General features: G+C 40.5%; 2 protein-coding genes across 6 annotated transcripts in view; one reads left to right on the forward strand and one right to left on the reverse strand.

The window, feature by feature from the left end:
* The window catches only part of WAC (WW domain containing adaptor with coiled-coil), a 55664-nt gene extending 43943 nt beyond the window's left edge, over window positions 1-11721 (reverse strand). For 2 of the 3 annotated variants that reach the window (XM_036379248.2, XM_036379247.2), the window contains exons 1-3: window positions 11314-11624; window positions 11145-11181; window positions 9551-9746 (exon numbers count right to left, since the gene is read on the reverse strand). In XM_036379248.2, coding sequence (XP_036235141.1) covers window positions 9551-9746; window positions 11145-11181; window positions 11314-11354 — 274 coding nt within the window. In that variant the 5' untranslated portion in view covers window positions 11355-11624. Of the gene's footprint in view, window positions 1-9550; window positions 9747-11144; window positions 11182-11313 lie in introns of all 3 variants that reach the window. The other variant, XM_036379249.2, reaches the window with a different exon arrangement.
* A 158-nt stretch (window positions 11722-11879) lies between these two features.
* LOC118684414 (microtubule nucleation factor SSNA1-like) overlaps window positions 11880-19957 on the forward strand; it is a 41781-nt gene continuing 33703 nt past the window's right edge. For 2 of the 3 annotated variants that reach the window (XM_036379252.2, XM_036379251.2), the window contains exons 1-2: window positions 11880-12132; window positions 13063-13491. In XM_036379252.2, the coding sequence (XP_036235145.1) occupies window positions 13104-13448 (345 nt within the window). In that variant the 5' untranslated portion in view covers window positions 11880-12132; window positions 13063-13103 and the 3' untranslated portion in view covers window positions 13449-13491. Of the gene's footprint in view, window positions 12133-13062; window positions 14698-19957 lie in introns of those variants that run through there. The other variant, XM_036379250.2, reaches the window with a different exon arrangement.

Consider the following 19957-nt stretch of genomic DNA (forward strand, 5'->3'; position numbering starts at 1 on the left):
CAAAAATAAGGTTAACTAAAAACAAGGCCAGGTTGTTTAGCAACTGTCAAATTTCTTTTGATGTTTTGAGGATAGCGTCTTGAGAACAAGAAAGTTTAAACAGAAGACCCTGTGAATGCAATATTGCTTACAAATGAACTTGCACTGAATGTTTCCATTACTAGGCTTAGAACAAGGAAGGTGAAGCCAGAAGCTTTTATACACATAGGTAGTGCCACACAATGACAAATACTTGTGAACTTCATCCCATCTCAAGTTTCCTCCATCTCAACTGAGCATACACTATTGACAGCAATTCAATAAGTACATGGTGTTGTAGAAGTACTAAAAAAAGGGAGTCTCTGTTACAAAACATTACTGCAATCCTGCAAAAAGGATTGTCACACATAGCACACTTACATATCCTTAATCAGAAAGCTGTGGCAGAAACAATGTCTAACCACATTAAAACAAGGCAAGGAAAAAAAGGCACCATATATTGACCTTCTTAAATGTGTCTTAAAAATAGTAACTGTAGGTCAGATTATCTCAAATTCTTAAAATGCATCAAACACAATAGAAGAACCAACGTCCACTTCAATACTTCAATTCCTTGAGTGCTACTAATATTTGCTATTTGAAGAGAACTTTCTTTTCTTCTAAGACTATAGCTATGTCCATGTGTCAATAAAACAGAGAAAGCCTTATTTCATCTAAAATTTAGATATTGACTGATCTGTCTATGAAGAATTCTGGAATACTTCTGTTTTCAGAAAGATTACTCTTTTTTTCCTGGTCATGTTATTTCTTCACCACAAATGAGAAACCTAACTTGAAAATATTTAGTATTAAAAACAGCAATTGGTCACTACACTTTTATGTGACTTGAGAAATTATTAGGTTTAGAAAAAATACATTTGCTGTTCTGGACATACTATGCCATGTGTATTTATTTGGGTACAGATATGCAACAAGCATAATTTTAATTTCATACCTATTTAATTTTCAGCTGAGAATTGTTTTTGAGAGATGCTAGTAATACTAAAAAAAAAATTAAAAAGCAAGTCAAATTACTTTATTACTTTCTGTCACATAGAAATTCTTCACTAATAAAGGAATGCTGTCCCACAGCTCTGGGAGGAAACAAAGATGTCAAGCAAGGATTGACCTAAGAATTAATATATATAGTGGTGTGGTTTTAAAAAAAAACAGATTCACAGCTTTATTTTAGGCTGGCCTAGCTCAACTTAACAAAGCTTAGCTCAGCTTAACAAAGGTATTGTGCAACAGGGTTTTCAAGCATCTACAGCACAATAGGTGACAAGACAATTCATCCCTCTTCCCACTAAGTAATTCTTAAATACATCAAATTCAACTGGTCTTTCCTGGAACTACCTTACTATAAAAAATAATCCTCTTCACAAAAGCTGTAGTTATGTTTACAAACTCAAAATCTATTTAACAATTGTTTGATTGCCTAAGTGTCTAATTTTATTTCTCTAGTTAAGTAAACACTCTCAAAAGGACTATACAAAAACTGCAATCATTATTATTGACAAGGTCTAGGCAGTATGAGGTGAACTTTATACTACTTGAATTTGAAGAGGATCATATTATTTCTTGTATTAAAGTAAGCAGAAATAGCATTCTTTCAAATGAACAGTGTTCAAAATGAAGTCTGTGTTAATCTGTCAGCAGCAGGTGTCTGAATGAGGAATCTACTCAAACAACTTAACTAGATGAGATCTAAACTCCTCCCCATGTTATTCAAGGGGCACAGCTGGCATGAACACACCACCATCCAGAAGAACATAATCATGTGAAATAAACACAGCAGAAAAAAAATTAGGTAGAGCACATTACCTAACTTGTATTGTGGCATTTATGCACAAATGTGAATTACTTATTATATACCTTAATAAAAAAAAAACATTCATTGTGGGTTTTTCCCACACTTGGGAGTGAATAGGTATGTTTAAAACATAAAAATGAGATGAGCAAGACAGACCAAAATTTCCTTTCCCTGTTTTTGCTACTGATAGACATTGATAATTGATAACTCTGCTGCTCCAAAAAACTCAGAAACAAAGCTAGAAAAACACTGAGGAAGACTGTTGCTTTGGAAAACATAACAAAGCACAATATTTAAGAAATCTGGGAAACTATCACAGAGGAACTAATCTCTGTAGCTGGGATGGAACTATAAATCTGCTTCGTAAAAGTACTTTCAGAAAGCCTGACATTACTTAATATATATAGCAGGTCACAGAAATTATATTGACAGTTATCAGAAAAGTAATGATAATAGTTTAGACCAAAAAAAGACCTCTTGAAGATTTCTGCTGCCCCTCAAAGACAAGGAATTTAGCTCATTTAGCACACTGTTTGTATTTCTGGCTGCCTTTTCCTTGTCATTAAGCACTTGAAAGCTGTTTTACATCTCTTTTTGAGTGATGACAAAAGGAGGGTATTATAATTTTTTATCATACCTCTGCTGTAGAAACAAAACAAGTTATGTTTTAACATGGCAACGGAAACTTTGACAGACTGTTCCTTTGCATCTCTCCTTTTGTAACAACAGTCACATTAAGGAACAGGTGATTATTCCAAAGTACTACAGGGCCTAATCACAGGTCTCTAGGCCTTATTTTTCATTAATTTCAAACACAATGTACCATTGCTGCATGCATGGAAAGGTAAGACAAGGCCACAAAAGCTTAACAGACATCTCTTAAGGCACCTGGTAAAAAGAGTCAGTCATCTGCTCAAAAATTTATCTCCCTTCCCAGTGACCTGAAGGACAGACTTTCCAACTGGACATACCAAGGGGGACCCTCATCACTGTCTCCAAGTATCTGAACAGAGGGTGTCAGAGGATGGCACCCAGCTCTTCTCAGCAGCGTCAAACAACAGGTCAAGAAGCAATGGGCACAAACTGTGGTGAAGGAAGTTCCACCTGAATATGATGAGGAACTTCTTTACTGCCCGAGTGACCGAGCACTGGAGACAGTTGCCCAGGGCGGTTGTGGAGTCTCCCTCACTGAAGAGATTCAAGAACCACCTGGACACAATCCTGCGCCATGTGTTCTAGGATGACCCTGCTTGAGCAGGGAGTTTGGACCCCTGTGGCCCCTTCCAATCTGACCTACTCTGTCATTATTCTTGAACAGTATTCCATCAGTCACTTCCAGTTAGCAGGCAAGTACAATTTGTGCCTTAGAACACACAGCTTGCTTCACAAGCTTGAAAGTAGGGAGAAAAAGGGAAAGAATCCTTACTGAAGAGCTACATAGGGAATGATCTCTCTGTACAGCAAGAGGTTTTTCCCTGAAAATGCCCATGAAATTGCATGAAAGCCTGACTTTGTAAACAAATGCAGTTATCATTGCAAGTTGGGTGCCATTAAATTACTATTACTCACAGAGAAGCTATTACAGCATCACCTCCCCTCTCAGCCAAAACAGAGGCAGAGCACTCTCTTCCAAGTTCTCCACAGCTTCAGTGATACTTGCCTTACTGGACACTTTACAATGAATAGGTAGAAATGGCCAGGAAAACAAATGTAAACTGTTAATAAACAGTGTTTCTCTTAGAAAGCAGCCATGTCGCAAAACATGGTTAAGGAATAACTCTAATCAGGGGCCACTGGGGAATGCAGAGCAAAATGCTACATAATTTACAAACTGGTATCTTGACTATGGCCTACTAGCAGGCAGCTCATCAGAAATGAAAAGTTTTCATTACTTCTTTTCATCTTCAGAAAAGCAACCCAAAAGTACAAGTTTAGTAAACTGTATATTCCACTTCTGTAAAGTCAGAGGGAAGAAGCATATATTAAAGCATGATGCTAAGTAAAAATCATTCCCTTCTGATTAGCTCACATACCAAAACCAACCAAATTCACCAAATCCTGTATATTGTCAGTTATCTTTTTTCCAAAAGATTATCTCTTTTCCAAAGCATAAAATCTGCTTATGTACAAAAGCTTACCAGGTCTAGCAGGCAGACTGACTTGAACATAATACATTTACAATCCAATGAATTCTTAAAACTACGAGATATATTTGCTTAAACAGAACAACTATAAATGGAAACCTTCACAGGAGCTATTTAGACATCAGAATTCTACACTCTCACATATAAAAGAATGTAAAAACAGTAAGTGAAAATTCCTAAAGTCCTAATAGCAAGAGGTTGGGAAGCAGCTGTGTCAACAGGTAACAAACAAATAGCTCTGCTTATTAACATTTGATGTAGCCTCCATTTCAGATCAGGTCTCACACTAATACATCTTTACTCTAGCAACCTACACCAGACACTTGAACTTCATTAAGAGAAACAGAGGACTCCATCCACCCACATGAATAAAGACTTAGCATTTAATACCACCATATTAATATCACAATTCTTACCTAACATCAATAATATAAAATTAGGGGGGCTTATCTTCCATTCTGTGCTAGTTAAAAGCTAGTTAGAAGCTTTGCAGATACTGTTCAAAACCAATTTTCAATATTAACATTCTAAACCTCTAGATTCAAAAAGTATAAACACAAGTCAGATCTTTTACTGTGATTCTATGAGCACATATTTTTCAATTTCTTTTCTATTAGAGATCCTCACGACAGAGTAACACATAAGTTGTTTATACAACTAATCCCACAAAAACTCACCTCAGAAATATTGTCAAATCCACTGAGTAAATGGAAAGCTACTTTCTATCTACAAGTTCTAAATTTGAAAGCAAACTTAAAATTAAAACCCTGTCTGAAGCAATAGAACTAATAAAAATTAAAAGAAAGCTTTTATAAAAATCAGAAAACAGAAACTTACTCTTCCAATTTTTTTTTTTTTTAATCCAAAGAAAAACTTCTAAAAGGTGAATGATCCTGGAAGCAATTCTATTATTCTCAAAAAACAAACCACCCAACCCATACCTCCTTTAAAGCCAACATTCAAGGAACAGTGAAGTGAATCACTAAATCTACACTTGGATGTTAGGGGATATTCAAAGCAGTTTCATGGAGAACTCACTCTCCTTTGTGATCAGAGTTTTCTCATCCCAGCTTTGACCATATAGTTACAGTGAAGAAATGGTTTTCATAGTAATGAATAATTACTTAAACATTAACAGCAGTTAATAGTAACTACATAGATGGAATCCACTCCAGCTTCCCCCTGAACCCTTCACTATGTTCCATTACTCTCAGACTTGCCTCTTTCCACCTACCCTGCAATTTCCTCTCTACAAAGCCCATTGCCCGAGCATCTTCCATTCTCTTGTGGTTGCCCTAACACCCTGCTCATTGTTTGTTTCCCTGGCCAATGGTCATACTAATTTAATCAGCAGTTCCCATTTGCTGCCAGGGCTGCCAACACAGGAACCTAACACAGTTCTCAGTTCAAGGCTGTTTGCTATCCCTTGCTATGAGGACTCTGAACTCCTTCAGGAACCAGTGGAAACAAAGCAAGTCAACAAAGAATGACTGAAGCTCCCACCACCACTTTAGTAAAAATATGAACTCATTATTTAAAATATTTCATTCAGCCTCTAATAGCAGTAAGATTTTTATCTTAGAACTGTATTAGTCAGTAACAGTGCTCACTGACAAATGATCTTAATTGCCAATTAAAAAAAAAAAAAACAACTCACGTGCAAAAGAAACAGTCACAATGCTTCAATTATACTTTGGAATTTAAATACCACGAGCTACAGTCAAATTTCATTAAAAGAGCCTGCACTGCACAACAGCACACAATTCAGCAGATTTTATGCTATGTACATTTACACTCTTCAGTTGTTATTTTAAGCAATTCAGTAAGACCATGGTATGAAGCAAAGTTTCAAAGTCTCTTAAATATAAACGCAGTGAAACACGCAGTATTTTCTTCACAGTAAAAAACAATTGAGTACAGGTGGCTTAAGTGAACAAACCTTGTTTGCATCAAGTTCTACTGCGAATCTTACTGTGGGTCATTCTGCTCCATACAGTGAAGCAGAAACACCCTCTACCGTTTTTATAACAAGGGTTGCATCTAGCATTTTTACTTTTAAATTGTATCTATTTATAGCTACGTATCTCCCTCTCATTATTCCCAAAGCTACCCTACTTATCTGGCCTCTTTATTTTCTTTCCTGGACACCAGTATCTCATCATTCATGCATTTTAAAAGACCTACAACAGCCTTCCATCCTCAAGCATGAGAGTCCTCAAATCTTTGTATTTCCCTTTTTCTTTCATGGAAACATTTTTCCACATCTACAAGGCCCTTCATAGTTCTATTCCCCATAAACAATGCTGGCTTTAAGTCCCTATTTGTTACTGTTAAGAAACTTCACACTTGAGCTGGTCTCATAAGACCCCCTAATCTCTTCAAACCCCACACTTGCCTATAGCAGCTGACCTATAAATAAGAGATGCACTGAGGGGGAGAAGCTGTTCATTATGTTTTGAACACTTGCATACAGAGACAATTCCCCCATGCACAGGGACCTGAAAGCAAGAACAAAGTTAAGGCAGTTTTTTGATACACTGCATGTACAAGTGCTCTTAGGAAACCAGGAATGTGACAAAAACTTGCAATTACTCCACGGTGTTCAGTCCAAGGTAAACTTGGAAGTCTCTCTCCAGAGAACAAGTGTCTCTGTACACAGTCTCTTTCTACAGAAACCATGCAGTAAGCAATTCTGAAAAATGCTTTGTTTGCACTGTATCAGTATGGAGGGCTTACCCGTAACACGTTTCAAAACCTTAATTGAATTTCTCCCCATGGATTACAATTCTACAGAAGATTCTGCCATGAATATTACAGAAATAAGCTGTTACAAAAAATACCTTTATACACATACTAAGGATATTAATAGGAGGTGGTTCTATAATTTTTGACTAATTAATTTTCAGTCAACTCCTGCTTATATTTTAAATGCATACACTTAAATCTTCAAATGACATTTAAATGACATTCTGCATTTACCACAAAAACATGAACCAGTCATGACTGAATCAGTGTGCTACAACACTGAATCTTCCTGTTTCTCTTCAGAGCTAAAATTACCAAGAGATGTATAGGAGTTCTTTCCAAACACAGAGTTGAGAGGGAGAGATCAAGTTAAATCGGCTTTATGTTCAGCAGTAATACTCTAAATTTATGTCCTATTCTGTTTTCTAAGGTATGAGAGAAGAAGATATTGTTTGTTTGGGACTTTAATTCAGTTTAGGAAAATAAATACTAGAGATGTTTCAATGAGATTTGCTAGGTTCAGCTAGATCACAGGAAGGCAGTAACACCTGTAGTAGTTTCAAACTGAGCAGCACCAATTTTAAAATAATGCACAGCAATTACAAAAATTAAAAACCACTCAGCTTCTTCCTTCCTCCATGAAGAATGCAAAAAGAAAACAAGACAGGCATTTATAGTAGTATCATAGCAAATTAGTAGTTCTCAGTCCTATAAAGGCTTAGATGAAAAATGTTAGCACTTTTGTAATGTTTTTCTTTTTTCCACTGTATGTCTCTAATTGCAAAACTAAGGGAATACTATAGCAATAGCAGCCCTTCAGAGTAATTCAATACAGAAAATGGTAAAATATTTTATTATGTCTTTTGCCTATTAGTAATATGCAAATGCTCATTACACCACAGCATTTCACCTATATTTTAACACCTACCTTCAATTCATACTGACAGAAATATTCAGTATATCAAAGAAAAATTAATACCCTTCTGCCCACATCTACTCAGCTTTGGTTAACTACATACAGTACACAGGATTTAACATAATTTTGGTTGTTTTGACTACATTTCACAGAGGTGAAACTGCGGCCAAACTAACCTTACTAATGACACACAAAAAAAAAATCACTTATTTACATTTAACAGTACAAATGTTAAACTTTTAAAATTAGTAATTTCCCTTAGACTGTTGAAGACTACTTCCTTCTTCCAGTCTGTTAACACATGATGTGAAAACACCTGCTTTCAGATCAGAGTAAATGAAACTTTCCACTGTCTTAACAACTAGGAGAAGGTACAGGGGGATGGTGTTCCTTTCATTCACAAAACTACAAATAATTAATTTTTCCTTCATCCTGACTGCATGCATACATGCCTCAGACCACTCCCCAGCTATTAAATCCATCTGGACCTTGTAAGGACTTCAGAATATTGCTCCTATCTTACCACACTTCCAACACACAAATAAGCAGAAGCACTCCCCATATAGAGCCTCATCCTCCAGATGTTTTCATATATGCATGATTCCACTAAATGCAGCTCTGTTCAAGCAGAAAAAATTACTGACTGTAGCAAAACAAAGCAGAATTGCAAGAGAATGTGGGACTAATTTTTGGACAGGTGAACAGAAAATAAAAGAGGACACCTCTATATCCTGCAAAGTAGCACAGAATAGCAGCATATGGGCATTGCACATGCATTTAATTCTGAGATTACTACACTTTCAATTATTATCAGATACAATGAAAATCAGTGTATTAACAAAAGAGGCATGTTCTTATAATGCATCTACACACTTCTATGCCATTAACAGTAGTCTACAGAGCCTCAGCATTAAGTCAAAGAAGGAAGAACAAATAGGATTTATAAGAATAATTGGGTACCCATGAACACATTTGTAGTGTTAAACTAGTATGTCCTAAAAAGGTACTTGAAAGCTATTTCCTTTATTTTACTATAACTATTATATCAAGTAAAAGCAGTGCAGCAATAAATGTGTATGTACATCAGAATTTGTTAGCTTTATACAGAACAAAGAAGCACTGATTTAAAGCTCCAAATTCTCTACTTGAATTCTTCACCTTGTACCTTGACACAAAGACCAATCAACAAAACAAAAGAATTTTTCCAATTTCTGACAGCAACTGCAATTTTCTAAACTCTGGCTGTTTGTTACGTAACACTGTTTATTACCTGGAAAATCCTACTCTTTTCCTAGGAAGCAGGGATACAAAATAAGACCAGTTAAAAAAGACTGGGGATATTACTACTGTTTATAAACCTGCAAAAACACAGCAGGCTGACTTGACTGTGAACACAGTTCTTCAAGCTCCTGTCAAGAAAGGCTCTAGTATGTGCTACCCTTGATCATCTATTAAGAGTTCTACATAGCAGCTAAATTTACCAAGCTTTTTTCATTTCTGATGGGGTATAGTCTATGGAGCATGTACCTACACAGTACAGCACCACAATACACAAAGTTATTAAAAAGAATGCAAAACAGCAAATATTTATTGCTAATGAAAATTCAGAAAACTATTTCATGTTATCAAATGCTGCAGTATGTCTAAATAAATAAGACATACTAGTTAAAATAATAAAAAAGGGTTTATTTAATCTTTGGGGCTGTAAGGAAAACTACCATATCTGTAAAAACCAGGAAATTAATAGGTGTTACCTCAATGATTGCTTCCAATTAAATTCCCATTTTGGGTTCACTGCAGTCACCCTAGCTGAGTACAAGGCACATGTAGTATAAGACATCACCTGAGTGATACTGGCTAATTTTAATGAGAAATTAGTGATTGCTTAAGTAAAAGTTTGTTAAAATAACTTACCACCATCCCTCTCTCTAACTCTGTGAGTATGCACACTTTTTGCTTTACTGTGCCCTGTGTTGTCACCGTATTTGTTTTCAGGGCTGTCAGAGCGCCGCAGCATTTTATTTGGTGGTGAGGGATCTGTGGTGTCTCGCATCTTGTCATGACGGTGATCACCACCACTGGGGTGACTCTTGGATGAGTACTTAAGAGCCTGAAACACATCACAAGAAAACAGGCATTGACATTAGATACAGAATTTTGGGATTTTTTCTTCTCTTCCAAAAGTACTTTTAAAACTTAATTAATTTTCATTTCCTATTAAAAAAAATCAGCATTAGTCTTCCTAGTTTTAATTACCTACATTAAAGCAACAAGTTCTGTAATTAGAACTTAAACCAATTTCTCCCACTATTACATGCAATGCAACACTTGCTGTTAAGAAGAACCTAGTTTCTCTATCTTTTCACTGATGGACTACACACTTTCAGCAGTAAATGGGCCACAGTTCTTCCACACTTCTGGGGGAACTAGTCTCCACTTGCTATTAGGAAAACAAACTTACAGTTAGACTGAATCAGTGTAAACTTTGAATATGTCCTCTATACTCTAGTCAAGACCACTCAGTTTCACCATTAACTTGAATTTCTGTGATGTTTTCTTCAGTACTAACATCCCTGTAACACGTGTAATTAAAAAAAAATAATTCCAGGGGGCCAAAACATGTAATGTAATAACTCATTCTAAAGTCTTTACCAAAAATTACATGCTCTGCCTAACTCTAATCTACTTGGTTCTGTGAACTCCTGAGTGGCAAATGTTTACATTTATGTGAACTGTCACTGACAGCTGCCTTGGACTGCCATACTGCAGTCCAGTGATTGAAATACACAGAAATGCATTAAAACAGTTCAATTCAGGGTCTACAGACATCAATATCACAACATACGGCTTTCCACAGACTCAAACCTCGACAACTGGGTTTCTTCAGTGGACACAGCAAAGAAGTGCAGTGTCCACCTTACAGGAATTGAGGCTATTGTGGGTAAGCCAAGGATTTCTGAACATGCCCAGCAGCTGGCAACTGCAGAAATTAAGCCTCACTTGCAGCCCCAAGTTGGTCAGGGTCTAAACCCGTGCCCTGCTCAGATTACAGCCCCCAGCAGCAGTTTTGGGGAGAAGAAAGGGCTTTGGGGAGGGGTTGGGGGAGGGGGCTGGGGGGGGGGGGGTAGGGGGGTGGAAGAGTAAGACTCCTTTTGTTTTTAGAAGAAAAACATTCACCTCTCCTGGATCTCCACTCCACCGTAGGAGACCCCGGCTCCCCCTCCCGCCCCTCGCACCCTCCCTGACTCCCAGGCCCGAGGCCCGCACGGGTTGCACTAGGCCGCTCCTGCTCGCCCCGGCTCCGCAGGCCTCAGCCGAGCACCGGGGCCCCGTTCCCGGCGCCAGGGCCGCCGCCGCCTCTCGGCCCCGCGGCCCCGGGCCCAGAGCGCCGGCAGGGGCCGGGCCGGACCGGGGCGGCCGCGGCACCGCGGCCTGCAGCGGCCGCCGGAGCCTCTGCTGAAGTAGCAGCCCCCCGCCTCCCCTGCTCCTCCTCCCGGCCCGGCGGTACCTGGTAGGGCTGCGAGTCCCCCCTGCGGTCGTGACAGCTGAGGAGAAAGCGAGAGAAAGACAGAGAGGCGTTAGCGAGCGCCCGTTACCGGCCCCGCGGCCGGGCCGAACATGGCGGAGGGGGTGGGGGGGGGGGGGACGGCCCCGCGGGGCCGGGGGGGTGAATTTACCCATCACTGAGTCTCTGCTGTTTCCTCGCATACATTACCATCAATGCCCGGCCTGTGTGTGTGAGGGTGAGGGGACCAGGAGGGCACGGCCGCGGCCGGGCCACAGGCGCCGAGGGGGGAGGCGGGGGCGGCAGCGCTCCGGGGGCAGGGGCGGGGGAAGGGGGCGGCTCGGGCAGCTCGGCTGGAGCGGCGCTCACGGGCCCATCGCCTCGAGAGGGGAGACGCTGGCAGCTCGGCCCCGCGCGCGCTGAGACACACCGGGAGCACCGACTCGGCCACCGCCTCCCCCCGCCGCGCCCGCCGCCGCCGCTCCAACTACATCCGGGGAACTCGGGCGACGCCGCGCTCGGTCAACGTCGGCTCTTTCCGGCTCTTTCCGACGCGCTCCGTCCCCTCTGTCCCCTTTGCTCTCGGGCGACTCTGCCTTCGGTAAACATCGGCTGCGTCCGCCGAGCCCGACGCCCCTCAGTCCCTCCCTTCGGCAAACATCGGCTGCCTCCGCCGAGCACGACGCCCTTCAGTCCCTCCCTTCGGAAAACATCGGCTCCTTCCGTAACGCTCGGCCCTCCCTGCCCCTCCCGCCTCGGCCCACTCCTGCGAGCGCTACCTGTCTTCGGAAAACATCGCGTTTTTCCGGAGAGACGTTTCCGCGCGGCCGTCAGGGCGGCGCCACGTTCGGAAGCGCTCGGGTATTTCCGTGACCCCTCACGGGCCGGCGCGGTCGTTGGCGGGCGCACGGGGCCGGCTAGCGGAGGGCAGCGCGGCCTCGCTGGCAGAGCCGCTCCCTCGGTGGGGAGGAATCGCGATCCTGCCAGGCAGGTGGGGGCAACGGGGAATTGCGGGGGGGAGCTAGGAATGGGACGGTCTCCTCTTACCTACCCCCTCCTCCCCTTCCGCCCGGGCTCTCGATGTGCAGGCAGGAGCCATTTTGTGCGCGGCGCGTGTTCCGCGGGGCCGCGCTCTGTGGCGAGGAGGGTGTTAAAATGTCCCTGGGACGGCGGCCGCCTGGGTCGGGCCTTGGCCCCGTTGTCTCCGTGGGGGTGTGAGTGGCGGCCCCCGCCCTTGGGCACGGCACACGCGATCCGCGTCATCCCAGTGTTTGGAAGCTCCGGGTGCTCGCTGTGTCGGGGAGATTTCCTCGCGTTGTTAGTGCCCTCTGAGCCCTTCAGGGTGGTGCCTGGTGAAAGGATGAGGAGCGAGGGCCGTAAACTAAAACACAAGAAGTTTCACCTCACAGTGAGAAAGGACTTCTCGTGTTGGATTAGGCGTGGAGTCTCCCTCTGCGGAGACATTTAATACCCACTTGGATGCTCCAGGTGACCCTGTCTTGCCAGGGAGTTGGACTGGATGGTCTCCAGAAGGCCCTTCCAACCCTCACCATTCTGTGATTCTGTAATTTTTGCTTATTTCTGACCAGGCCATCGAAGTTTGTGGTACAAAGCATCCTATATTCAGGATTGTATAAAGGTATTATAAATAAATATCATAAATACTTTGATACTATTGCCATGACAGTGTTATAGGGACCAGCAGCTTTCAGTAAAGGTTTAAGAGCATTTGCCAAGTTTTCTCCCGTTCCCCACTTGAAAAGGGAAGAGATGTGGCACATCTGAGAATGAGCATGTTAACCTTAAATAGAGCACCTTGTCCGGTGGCTCCATCTATGCTAATGAAGCATTATTTATGGCAACATCTTACAGATTTTTTTCTGTTTCTTTGTTTGTTTGTTTTTCTTTCATTTGAGTGCAGGAGGCCATTGCTGAAAAGGGACTTCAGGGAGTGAATGCAGGATGACTCAGCAGGGAGCTGTTCTTCAGGGTTACAATAATGAACTAGTGAAATGCATTGAAGATTTATGTATGCAGAAAGAAGAACTGAACAAACAAATCCAGCAAGCAGAAGAGGAAAAGAATAAACTCCAGCATGAAATCCAAGTCCTCAGTGAACAGCTGGAGTGTGTATGTGAAAACCTGGCCCAAAAAGTGGCTTCACGGAATGAGCTTGATAAAATACTTGCTGAAACTGAAGCTGCTTACATGAAGATTTTGGATAGTTCTAGAACTTTACTTAATGTCCTGAAGAAGGAAGTGGGAAGCTTAAAGCATTCACCAGATCTGAAAACCAATGTAACGTGAAACAGTCAAATGTTTGGACTCTGCAGTGCTAAAATTCCACTAGGTGAGAAATGTGGTCAACCACAGAACCTTACAGCCACAGTGTAAGCAGAGAGGGATTTTCTTCCAGTCTTTCTGTATGTTTTATTATTTTCAAATGCACTAGAAAATAGATTAAATAAAGTTGCTGTTTTGTTTTTAAAAAATCTAATTAATTGAACACTACAAAAAATAGCAGATAGGTAGTTGAGGTAGATGGGAGACTGTCAGTTTTAACATCATTGTGCTTCAAGGATTAGAAAAAAGGCATGTTTTATTGGTTGACTTCAGATGGCTCCCAGTAAATGATTCTTTGAAAACTACTGGATGCAAGTCAATCAGATGCTACTTCTTTTCACTTTACAAATGCTTAGGCTTTACTGCTGGGACCAGGTAGAAATGAGCTATTTAGCTTCCTCTAGGAGCTTGGAGCCAGGAGCACGCATCTGTCTGATGCATGCACAAAGATAGCCCCGTTTACAGTAATTGCCTACTTCAATAATTGAGGGATAAGGTGAGAAATCAGGAGTAATGCAGGGCATGGAGGCTTAAAATTTAGCACTGTATGTGGTTCATGCATCTTCTGAGGCTGTTCTTCAAAGCCTTGTTTAGAAAGGAGGTGTGCTACAGTGAAAGTCAGGTTTGGTGCAAGTGCAGGCAGCTACACCGGGAAGGCTGGACCATTAATTCACTTGGGGGTAAAAAAATGTGTCAGTAGCAACTAAAAGTCCTGAAAAACCACTGGGGTCCAGTTAAAAATACAGAGGTAAATAAAAGACCAAAGAAGATAATCCTGGCTAAAAGCCATAATAGAATGTCTGAAAGCCTTTTTAGTGCCTTTTAGCTCTATGCTGATCTGCTAAATAATTGTAGTAAGATTGTGGAGTATAATGAACACCCTGAAATAATGTGAAAGAAATACAAATGAAAGGTGAAAGAAGAAAATGAGAAGTGGTTTACAGCTATCAGCCATTCTTACAGAGGACATCAAAATAGAACTTAGTTCAGAGATCAGGGATGACATAACAGCGTGGCATAAATTTCAATTTAATGCTGTTTTTTGTTCCTGCTGAACCTCTCTGTTCTGCAGGAATCTCTCTCAGCAGTAGGTGCATGTACATGTGTATTTTGTCCCACTTATTTGTGTGTTACAACAGTAACTTTTTAAACTGTGTGTTGTCAAATCTTCATTCAATACCAATTAATTAAATTGAAAGAAGTGCGATTGAAATCTCCCGACTTGATAGTGGTGTGTCTGTCAGGTGCACATACAGAGGGAATGGAGATGTGAATAATCTTGGTAATAGCTCTTCATCAATAATAGGGAGCAAATTTTATGTTCTTCTGGTTGCCAAGCTACGTCAGGGATGAGTGTGACTGAGCTAATCGCAGTTTATTTGTGTGGCACTTCAGGGGCTTCCCTCTGGGGGATTCCCAGTGGGCAATGCAGAGGTGATAAAAGTACATTATCTCAGGGGCTTTGCTGTTGTGGTACTGCAGCACTCAGGACTACCTTGTTTATGTTGAAGGGAAACACGAAAATTTTGCTCTCTTTAGTAGCAAAAAAGTGATTTATTTGACTGGACACTTCACAACATTCTGTCTGCCCTTAGACTCATAGTAGTAACTGATTTATAAGAAATGGGAAGATTCAGGAAAAGTACTACCTAAAGAGCAAGAACTTTGAGTTGCAAATGTAAGCTGCTGCTTCTTATTAGCTGCACTGGAACTCGAAATTGTGAAAAACAATTTGTATCATAGAAAGCTCATTATGGAGAACAGTACAGTTAATTTCCAGTACTGGTCTCACACAATAATTGCAGGTTTGTTTGCCTTAGAGTAATCATAAATAATGCTTGTTCTAGTTCTAGTGAAGCTGATAAAACTGAAGAAGCATTAAGAGAAAGATTTAAAGAAATCTACTTCACAGCCATTATTATGTCTAGTGGTAGCTATTATGGTGTCAAAACTAAATAACTGGAGATGCTTGATTTTTCTTTTTTTTACTAAAAAAACTAAGGGAAAATGTAACTGTTGACTAGTACTTATGCACATGCAGGGGCCTCGCAACATTGAAATAAAAAGTTGAAATGTTGCTAGAATTCTATTCAGTGATCCCAATCTAAAGTTTCCATTTAAATTCACATTTAAAAGTGGAGAGAAATAATAGATCTCTAGGGCCTGATTATTTTTAGAATAACTCCCTAGTGTGGCAGTCATCCTGCACCTGTAGAATTGCTACTCAGAAATAGTGTTTAGCATTATATTCTGTATTTAGCCAAATGAGCCCTTTTATTGATGTGGTAACCTTTTTCACTGCTTTTTCAGACACTATAAATCTTGACATGAATAGCTTTTGTTAAAAAACTTCACTTTGTTCAGAAGACATGCAGACTTAAGTTGGTCCAAAGTATTGCTGGAAGAGAAGTGATAATTTGCAGATGGCAGCAGCTCTGCAAGGATAGCCTGAAACAGAAATTCTACCTGGAATAAGGCAGGTCATAAGTTTAAAGTATCATACTTATTCCTAACTTAATTTTTGTATTGAATTTTTATGACTCTCTGAGTTTGACCGGGTGCTTTACTGGAGTGCTTACAGTCTAGGAGCCTTGCTGAGAAAAATTGGGTTCTTAATCTAAACTGCTGTGTTGAGTGTTCTGTATCTTATTTAGTATGTGAGGAGACAGTTTTTGAAACTCCTATCTGTGCGTGATTCAGAGGTTTAGTGAAATGCATCTGGATCAGTTGTCTTAAGTCCTGAATTTATGTAAAGGCAACTTTACCCGGCTTCCAAATAACAGAAGATAACTGGAAGTGGTCTGATGATTCCCTGCTTCTATAGCAATGCTTCTTGAAAATGTGCCCAGCACTTAACACACTAATGATCAACAGTTTTTTCAAAACGTTTGACTGTTGACTCCTTGTAAGTAAACTGAAGAGATTTTGGCAGTTCCCAAAGAAACTGCTTGTGGGTGGTATGTTGAAGTAGAAGTAATTTTCTGTGTGGAAGTGATTATAGGAACCACTGGGTGAAGTGCTTATGCCAGCAGCCATTCACACCCCATTACTGTCTCTTTTCAAAGGTGCTTACCCTGCTGTTAGGTGCCTCCCACATGCAGTTGCTGTTAATCACCTTACAGAAATGGAGGTGAGTGGACTGGGGGTTCACCCTGATTTTAAGGGTAGGGAATAAAGAGAATTTATGGATGTGAAGTCCTGGTTAGGGACTGGAGCATGAGGGGGTAGGATAGAGAGGTGGAGGTTCTCCTGATTCCTGTCTGCTCTAAGTGTACTTGTACTGAGCTACTGCCTACAGTTCTTGCTACCCAATAAATCAAATTCCAGAAATCATCTGAGCTTCATCGTAGCTCTGGACATTCTTCCCCTTCCTTTAAGCCCACGGATGGTCAGCAAAAGAGGCAATCTGTGTTTTGTTTTCTCTTTCTGTCTTTCATTTCTTTCTGTTCCAGCAGGAGGCTGTGCAATCTGAGCCTCCTGTTTCCTGGGTAAGTGTGCTGCCAGGCTCACACAGGATGTTGTTTCCTGTCCTGGTTGCTCTCCTATGAACAGTTCTCAGGGAATTGCTCGAGTTTTATAAAGAACCTCCAGTTCTGTGTGTACTTGATGTAGTCTGTATGTCAGATTGACCTTGGAGGGTTTAGGCAGAGGATTGGCAGGTTTTTGGCTTTTGGTGAAAGCAAGAGATTTGTTTCCTTGGATTAGGAATTCTTCAGACCAGGAAGACTAGGCGTCTTCTAATACCCAAAGAATTGTACATTTAAACAATGAAGCAAGCCGTAGTCTAAACCCAGGTGCCTGGACCTTGGATTGCTGTTTCAGAATTGAGAATCATTTCCATCTAGGGGTACAATGACATTTCCATCTGTACTTGGGGTACAGGTGTGTTCCACTCCAAATCCAGTAAGTGGATTAAACTGAACTGGTAATTCTGTAACAAGAACATTCAGAAGATTGTTAGCCAAGGGATTAAATGTCTACAGTTAGTTCATCATACAGATGAGACTTGTGCAGAAGACCAATATCTATTACTCCTTAGATGATTTTGCTGGTTAGGAGAGATTTGAGTGATAAGGTGTAGCTTGTGGCTGTTGCCTTAACTTTGAGCAGATCCTAGATTTTTGGGGTTTTATCAAAGAAGAAGTAGACACAACAGTTATTTTTTTATAATTTATTTTCTTTTTCAATTTCTTCCTTTTCAGGAATGAGCAAAGAATTATTAATAAATACTGTAGTGTTGATTTATTTGTGTGTGTATTGGTGCTTTTCTTAACAGATGAATAGGCAAATTTTCCTAAAATCAGAATGCTCTTCTAGCTTTTATGTATGTGTGTGTTTTTATATATAGATGAAAATATTTTCTTTTTTGGGTGAAGGACAGACTAGCCTTTGATAAATTTGTGCACCAATTGCTTTGTCAGTGTCTGTTATTTTACTGGGGCAGAGTCAGGCACCATGGCCATTTCTTGGGCGTCTGTTCTATGCCTTTTTTAAATTGGGGATGGGTTTTTTTTTCTTTGCCCTTTAACTACTTATAAATCTGTCAGGGATTTTATTAGATGCCTCAGAGTAGTCCTTGATGGTTGTCTGCCTCAGTTGCTTTCTGATGAAGTTTGGTTCACTGTCCAGCTGTAAAACCCAGCTGCTTGCATGTTAGGCATTGATGAAGCATGGAGGGGTTCAAGCTTGCAGAGCAGGGAGCTATATGGTCATTCATAGCTCTAGCTTGTGGGGTTTGTTTGAAAAGTAGTGCAGTGTTGTAGTGTGTATTGACTAAAATAAGGTGTTAGTAGAATTGGGGCTAGTGGAACGCTTCATTTTGTAGTGGTTTTTAAAAATAGTTTTACAAGATCTTGTGGGGTGGAACACTTTGCGGGGTTTTTTGCCTATATGTGCAAGACTATGGTTATGCTGCAGGAACTACTACAGAAAATTGCTAAAATTTAGTACAAACTTGGGTTTCTTATTTAGCAGCACAATGGAAAATAACAGTATAAAATACATCCATTTTGATCGTAGCACACCCATTGTCTGTGATCTGATGCAAAGCTGATAATATTTGTGAGTATGCTTAATTTGAATGTCACAAATGGGGAAAATGTTACTTTTATAAAAGGATTCATCCATGTTAGAGGAAAACAAGCATGTGTTGACAGAGATCATGGTCAGGAAAAGGCATTTGAATAAAGTCCTGTTAGTCATGATCTGGAAGTGGGGTTGATTGTGATTTCACTGATTTTGGTGGGAGCTTGTTTCTCTCACACCTCACTTCAGGGCCTGTGAAATTTCATGGAGTGGCTTCTCCTCTCAGCCTTAGCAGCACTCGTGTACAGAGTGTGTACTTGGTCCTGAAGGATTTAGAACAGTGTCGAGTGTTCTTGTTTCCTATCTTGTGTGAAGTAGGCATGCAGCTTCCTGGCCAGCCTAAATCAAGACCACAGGAGTGTTAGAGACTATAAAACAAATAGGCTGAACAATTTTTAACACCTACTTTGAAAAATGTTTAAAATTATGAAACCTGATAGACTGGTCACAGAGCATTTTAAAGTTAAATCTTCACAGGTGTTATTTTTTGAGCTTCATATGCCTAGGTTCTGTTGCTTCAGTCAGAGCTCCCATGATTGGCTTGAGGTTTTCCATTGATATGGGATACATGGGAACACTTTTAGAAAATTATTTACATCATAGTCCATGACAGATTTGTAATTTACATTTTTTAAAAAAACCATATAGTTGATTTAGTTGAACATAGTAAAAAGTATCTTATTTCTTTCCTAAAGGCTTTCAAATCTCTGTCTGTATTCAGAATTAGATCAAAGTACTATTTGTTGTTGTTATATGATTATTAAAAAGTTGATACAACTTGGATACCAGTTCTGATCAGGCATGTCTGTCAGCTCCTGACACAAAATCCTCTTCATATTCTGCAAGCTTGCACTTTTTAAAAACCTTTATCCTTATACAGTAAGAGCACTTTAAGTTGAATTTCAGCATGAGAGAGTTTGTTATTTGAATGTTTTTTTTAATGTAGTTAGTATTCAGGGATGAATCATACACTGTCAGGTGCTTAAAACAAAAAAACTGGCAGTAATTCTTAAATGGTTTTGCAGTTGTTCAGTAACAGAAATCCTGCTAGACATTTGTGCTGCTCACTGCCTTGTAGTAAGTGAGATTAATTGCTGTAACTCATGAATCCAAGGTACTTTTTGTTAAATACTGAGTCTTCCTCAAATGGTTTTGCTAGCATGAGGATACTCCATTCCAGGGAGCATGAGGTGGAAGATGAGCTGCCTTTTTAGTAGAGACCACAGTCTGGAAAGCGAGGAGCATCCTTGTTAGCCTTGTTGTAAAGGTCCACTGAAGCAAGCTGAAAAAAAGAAAACCCAGTCCATGCTGTCAGTCACAGGGAATGTGATACCCAATTGCAGCCAGGTTATCTTTAAAGGCAGGAGCTCAGGTACAGCTGGAAGCAG

Source organism: Molothrus ater, chromosome 1 (assembly GCF_012460135.2).
Source record: "Molothrus ater isolate BHLD 08-10-18 breed brown headed cowbird chromosome 1, BPBGC_Mater_1.1, whole genome shotgun sequence".
NCBI classification, from domain to species: Eukaryota; Metazoa; Chordata; class Aves; order Passeriformes; family Icteridae; genus Molothrus; species Molothrus ater.